Source organism: Ambystoma mexicanum, chromosome 10 (assembly GCF_040938575.1).
Source record: "Ambystoma mexicanum isolate Mex_15411 chromosome 10, UKY_AmexF1_1, whole genome shotgun sequence".
NCBI lineage: Eukaryota > Metazoa > Chordata > Amphibia > Caudata > Ambystomatidae > Ambystoma > Ambystoma mexicanum.
In genome coordinates this window covers 869,133,631-869,140,227 of record NC_090932.1, presented here as the reverse complement: position 1 = coordinate 869,140,227, position 6,597 = coordinate 869,133,631, and the positions used below count along the sequence as shown (strand labels likewise).

The 6,597-nt window shown below is 50.1% G+C and overlaps 1 protein-coding gene across 1 annotated transcript; it reads right to left on the bottom strand.

Moving 5' to 3' along the window:
* Window positions 1-1,057: 1,057 nt before the first annotated feature.
* On the bottom strand, window positions 1,058-5,122 carry FAM43A (family with sequence similarity 43 member A). The gene has a single exon (XM_069618581.1). The coding sequence runs from the start codon at window positions 3,845-3,847 to the stop codon at window positions 2,729-2,731; it is 1,119 nt and encodes a 372-aa protein (XP_069474682.1). The 5' UTR covers window positions 3,848-5,122; the 3' UTR covers window positions 1,058-2,728.
* Window positions 5,123-6,597: the final 1,475 nt, after the last annotated feature.

The window sequence follows — 6,597 nt, the reverse complement described above, 5'->3', positions numbered from 1 at the left end:
GAATGGCCAATACAAAAATCAGGAGATTTCTCAGACAGGTCAGATGGGACAGACGGACACATACCAAGCATGCAGTTATGTGACTGACTCTGTCCCAGCCCTCCCACCCCCGCCATTTCATAAACACACCCCATTAGGAAAACATCACATGTATTAAAGGGCGGCCTACTTGCCTCAGAGTCCCAGAAGCCAAACAGCCCCTGTTCTTCATAATGGTTGCTGCCCCTAACACTTTAAACAAGCACTGGCAATGCCAACAGTTTGGCCTTTTGTGTAGGCATGGGAAAGGCCCTTGCCAGGCACTGCCCTGGTGGTATTAACTGGCTATTGATGGTAACAGGTGCAAAATGGTGCAAAAACTTGAACACCTAATAGCAGTTCCTGGCAAATACCTAGCCAAAACAGTTGGCTTTGCCATTGCTATTTTTTTTTAACAGGACTTCAGTGAAGGACACGAATAGTGGTTACAAATCGAGTGGCTGAAGGCAGACCTGGTTAAGACACTTATTACACGAGTAGCGCATTTACCGCTCCAAATAAATAATTATTTCTCAGAAGACTGCCTTGAAAAAACACTGGCAGGCATTTCGTTGCTAAGTTTGATTGTAAGGCTTGAATAAAGCCAACTCAAAGAGTTCCCATGGGATGGTGTTTTGGGCAGGGCGGAGCAGGGCCTGGGTGGGAATGTCCATAGGGATGAGCATGGCCATGGGCAGTCAGTGGGTGGGCAAATAACCAAACAAAACTTACAAGCTTTGTTTCCCTACTCATATGCCATTTCTCCCTAGCTGCACTCCAATGCAGTAGTTTTGGCTTAAAGGTGGCGCTTTAGCGCCACCCAATAGCCCAAGAGACAGCTGTTAATATGACATGCTGAAAAATTAAATGAAGGAGAATCTGCTTACGCGGCAGTAAGTTACATAAAAGCTAGATCTATGGACAAGGTGTTGACTTTACCCGACACTATTATACCTTTTTTTATGTTCTTAATGTTCACTGAACTTATAATCAAAAATACATTTATGCATTTAAAAAATGTATACCGTACGAAATGAAGTATATCTTAAATTATTCTTTAATTGTTTTCAGATGTGCAAACAGAACAGAGCTGTCCATAAAAAATAACTCCTGTATTTTATATATATTTATATATATTTACATTTCACTATGTACAGTTGAATACCAATAGGCCATGTTGTTTCTTTTGCACAGCAAAGATAAAAAAAAAGACGTACATTCATGAAATCACTATGTACGGAAACATGTGAAACACTGGTAAAGTAGTTCACGACAGTGCAAATAGTTACACAAAAAAATATGGAATGAGATTTTAAAGGAAGAACCTCTCAAGTGGATCGTTCTGGAATGTAAACAAAAAAGTAATATTTCTCCAAGAGCGTTTTGGCAGGCCTTCCTTGAGAGGAGTCGGAGGTAAACAAACCAAGAAGTTCGTGCAGTCCAAACCGGGCAGGAAATGGAGAAGAAAAAAAAAAGAGTTCTGTGTTGCTGCCTTCTGGGTGAAATCGTTTAGTCAATTTGGGATGAAAAGTCCCCATTCACCGTAGTTATAAATTAAAGGGTTGTTTTTCGTGTTCAAATAACCTCCTGTCAGAAGTCGGTCGCCTTGAGTTGGGCTGGCGTTGCCCACAGCATTGCACGTTGTCCTCTTCCGGCATAAGAAGCTCCAACAACAAAAATGGGGGTTGGGAGGGGGCTTGCCAGCAGAGCAGCTAGTGGCAAAATCACAGAGGGGTATCAAGTGCAGAGGAGGATCCACATTCGGGAGGTACACCCCATCATGTTTGGGGTGTAAACGGATCTAGGAGTTCTCTGCACAGGCAGAGTGGCTGTTGAAGACAGGTAAGCAATGCAGCCCCCACCCCCCTGCAGGAGGTGCACACACAGGGTTTCTTGGCAACTTGTGAACCCAAAAGAGGATCACGGGATCTGCGTTTACTGCCCAGCTTTCTTCACAGCTAGCATTCAAGTGGAGAAGGGCTGCCCGGGAGATTTTAGGTGACACATGAAGAGACAAAAGCCCCACTGCCTGGGATGATCGCCCTGACCATGCATCCCCGGTGGCCAGCACTGTGCTTCATTTGTTATAATTGGTCCCTTTAGGCGGGCTTCCAGCTTTATCATCGTCACTGTGCCTCAATGCAAGGCCATGAGGAGGTGGGGGGCTTGGCATCATGCCAGCTCTCCGAAGTCACAACCCAGGGGGACATTCTCTCTCTGCCAGGGTCCCACATTACATGCTCAGCATGCCACCATTGTAAAGATAGTCGTCTGCATGCCCCAGCTCAGTACCTGTGCCACTTGGTACATGAGTCGTATGCCCCATTCACCCCACCCCTGTGCCAAGCCCCTTAGCCCTAAGGTATGCCCCTATGCCTAAGGATCTCGAGTCCAATGCCTGGATCCCTCTGCTTCTGAGACTCAAGTAGAAGTAATTCCTTAGACTTTCAATCCTCTGCCCTACTATTGTTCCCCATCATTTAGACCCTGAGCCCCTGTGGCCATTAGTCTTTTCGGATGAGTCACTCAATTGTGGTGAATGAGACGCTGTGCCCCTTTACTCAATCCGGGCATTCCGACCACTCAGTTATTGCACCTCAAGCTGCCTTGTCTACTTCCATGGTCTTGAGTCTCAGGCTGGCTCAGTCCATGATGCCCAGCCCTTTATTTATTGTGCCTTGGGCTGAATCAGTTTATGCCCCTTAGACTCTCAACCAGTGTCTCCTTCTTCTTCTTCCTCCCCATCGTCGTCCTCTTCACCCTCCTCCCCCTGCTCCCCACCAGGGCTGGCTGGCTCCTGGCTGCCACTGCTCTCAATGGAGGACTCGCTGCCTGTGCTCTCCCCAGAAAGAAGGCGGGTGACCCTAAGATCGGCACGCAGACTCTGAAGATCATTGCCGATGGTAAGTGCACCCAAGCCATGGATGAGCTGTGCCAGTTCTGGGCTGCGGGCCCGCTGCTCACCCGGGCCCCGTTGTAGGGTGTCCTCACAGTGCTCTCTGCGCAGGGCTTCGCGTCGTTCCTCCTCCTCACCATACGCGTCCTCAGCAATGCAGCCTAACTTTGGCGCACTACGGCTGCGCTCCACAGGTGGTTTGTAGCAGCACTGGCCATTTAGCAGCAGCTTGCGTAGTGGCACCAGTGGCACGCCAGTTTGATCTCCACTGCCGGGAGGTGCCCCGCCACCCAGTAGCATCTGCTGCTGCTGGTGCCGGGCGTCATCGCGTCTCTTGAGCCGCTTGAACTCCTGTAGGGCAGCTGCCGAGGTCTGGTAGAGTAGCAGCGCCATGGCTCGAGCCTTCTCAGGCCGTGACACTAGCACAGCATGGCAGCGCAACATAACGGCCTTGTGGCGCATCTCATGCCGGTACACCCAGGCAAAGACACGCGGCAGGCGTGGATCAGCCACACAGTAAGTGACACGGTGCAGCAGGTAGAGATGTCCTGGCCTCGGCGGCTGGCGATCCTCGGCATGCACCATGCGCAGGCCCTGTGCGCTAACAGTCAATCGCATGCGGCTGCCCTGCCGCCCTAGGCCACTCTTGGCCCATATTTTGGCCACAGCTGCCTCAGTGCATCCATCACCACGGGATTGTAGCGTTGTGGCATTGCCCAGGTAGAGAACAGTGTAACTGGGGTCCTCGGCCGTGATGCGGATCTTCTTGCGCCGAGACTTGAACATGCTTCCCACCCGACTGAGGGCACTCTCGGGGCAGCCCTTGGCCAGCGTGGAGAGCGCGGAGCAATGCAGGCTCACAGCGTAGGCCTTGGGCTTGCTCTGCTTGTCTTCCTCGATAAGCTCGAATTTGTTCTTCTTCCAAGGCAGCATTTCTGCCCGGGGCCAGTGGATGCCTGTGCTGGGCTCAGAGTCTGGGCATGCCTGACCAAGGGATCAGCTTCTGCAGGGTATCACTGGCAGGGAATAAGTTCTACCAAGGCTTCTCTTGTCTGAGGGCAGATTGTACGAAATCCACTTGATGTCCCTGCTTTACCTACACAACCAGCCCCAGTTCCACAGTTTCCTGTTTTGCAAGCAGGGTCTCAGGGGTGTCGTTGCAAGAAGCACGTCCCAGCTTCCTCGCTTTCCTTCCTCTGCATCCAGAGTCTGTCTGCTTCACTGGTTTATTTCTGTGAATTAAGTCTCTTTGGCTCGTTTCTCTCTCGCCTATGCGCAGTCGCTGGGTTTCTCGGCGCTATTCCCTGTCATGCAATCTCTCACAGTTCCTTGCTGTCTCCCTTCTGCACGCAGTGGGTATCAGCATGTGGTCGGTTCTTTCGCATCCCCTTGATTTCCCACCTTGCAGAGCGTTTGGCTTGCACCCGTGTATCACTTACACTCACCCCGCCTCAATTGCTCGGTTGGCTTTCCTGCATGCGCTCAGCCAGCTCCTTGAATTCCATGGCGTGGGCACATTCTTAACTCTGCGGTGTCCTTCGACGCTGGGAAGGGTGTCCCAGTTCCGCTCCTTGTTCGTTAGCATGTACAGTCTTGTTTATTCGGGGACCTTTCCAGCATGAAGTGCCTTATAAGTAAGTCCTCTGCCCCCGTGCATGCACAGTTGTGGCGGTGGAGGTCGTGCCGCCGCTTGCAGAGGGTTGACGTTCCCTGCGTATCCCTTCACATTCACGCAGGGTGGGGATCGACGGGCGGCCGTTTCACCGCCCGCGGTGTATCCTTGCCCGCGCGCCGTTTTCGCTCCCTTTCTTGTGGTGGACGTGGGTTGCTACGTATATGCTTTGCCCCAAAGGCGCGTCTCCTCAGCGGGGCCTCTGCCTGCGTGCGGAACGCGGTATTTCTGCAGCAACCTCTCGGTATGCGCCTTCCAGGTACGCACTGGTTGCCGTCACCGCCCGGCTCCGGTTTCACAGCACAGCCGGCGCAAGTTCAGCTCCTGTCCCGGTTCTCTGTGCAGGCTCAGCCCCTGTGCTCGCTCGGGGAGCGCTGCTGCCCCTCTCTCGCTGCACGGACACCGGCTGGCTCGCCTCCTGCTCCGCTTCCCTGAATTGAATTGGAGGCAGCCGGCTGCTTCCCCTCTCCCGCTACGGACTTCCTCTGCTCAGGCGGCTCCAGAAATGATGCTGTCAGAGCAGGGGAGTCAGTAAATATAGGCAGGAGCAAACCGTGCGCTCGAAGAAGGGCAGGGGGAGGGGGGCGGCGGGACAAGAGCGTGCCACTTCTTAAAGCGACAGCTGTGTTTTCCTGAAAGGATCGTGGGGGAAGGGCAGCTTTGCGGCGGGAGAGGACTCAAATCGCAGACAATGCGGCACGGCAGCAAACGGACAGTCGGGACGGTTGCACAACTGCGACAACATCAACACTATAAAAACGAATACTATATGTGTAGCCTGTGATGCACACATGCACAGTAAAAGTATGCAATGTGTGTTTTGTGCGAAAATAGTGGTCGCACGTTTATTTTTGGGCAATTATTGGTGGTTTGCCAGTGGTTTTTGTTTGCTGAACCAGAAGGCCTGATTGCTAATCCTTGCTTTTCTAATTGGCCAACAAGTGCCACACTTAGAGAAAACTGTGAATGTTAGCATGCTAAAGGTCAGGTAACCCACTAACCAATATATGACCTCAAACTCTGCATACTTATCTCACTCAAAAACTCACACAACCATCTCTCGCACCACAAGCCGCACGCACTTCACAACACTGCATCAACACATAAGCCGGAGCAACAGCACATGCGGACTGACACCGATCCAAGACCTGCACCAAAGCTCAGTATCTGGTGTATACCGAGCTGAAGCTGCCAACAGAACACCACTCCTCTCACTATCCTACTCCCTCTTCACTGTACTAACCCATTCCACCTTATCGTTTCCAGATCCGCCAGAGCGCCTGGGGACCAATTCCATTGGTGACGGTGCGAGGTACAAATACCTTTAACATTTAACCAAATTGGAGGCCAGGGCTAGCATAACCCGCCATACCCCCCTCTTTCAAAGTTACTGTATCCGCCAAAAGGAGTGCCACAAAACAAGGTATGTGGCTGCACATTGCACACTACAGAAGATTAGATAGCCACGTGATTATTATTTTGTATATGGTGCATTTGGTTTATTGCAAACCTTTTACACAAATCATGATAGTATGCTACAAAGTAAGGCATGCACATTCCTTATATAAAATCAAATCACATATACAAAATATAACATCCATGCTCTTACATTTTTTTAATCATTTTTTGGAACTCTTTCCAAATATTGTACGCCGCAGATGAAATTACTGGTGATTCTCCAGAGTATAACACACTCCAAAACTGATCCAGCTTTACATTTTCAAGGTCAGAAACAAATGAGACATATCCTTTTTATACATATCACTTAGTTTAGGACAATTTGTTAAAACATGTCTAATTGACTCTTCTCCCGAGTTACATAGACTGCATGACCGCTAATCATAAGGCATTTTAAACCAAGCACCTACGTTTTCAAAAGTGTAATGCAATTGAAACCTCAATCTCATACTAACATGTCTTAACAGCACACATTGAGACCTAATTAAATAGCTAAAGGGATGCAGAAAAGGAAAACCGTGTCTAGCATAATCACTATATTTAATTTCTGAAG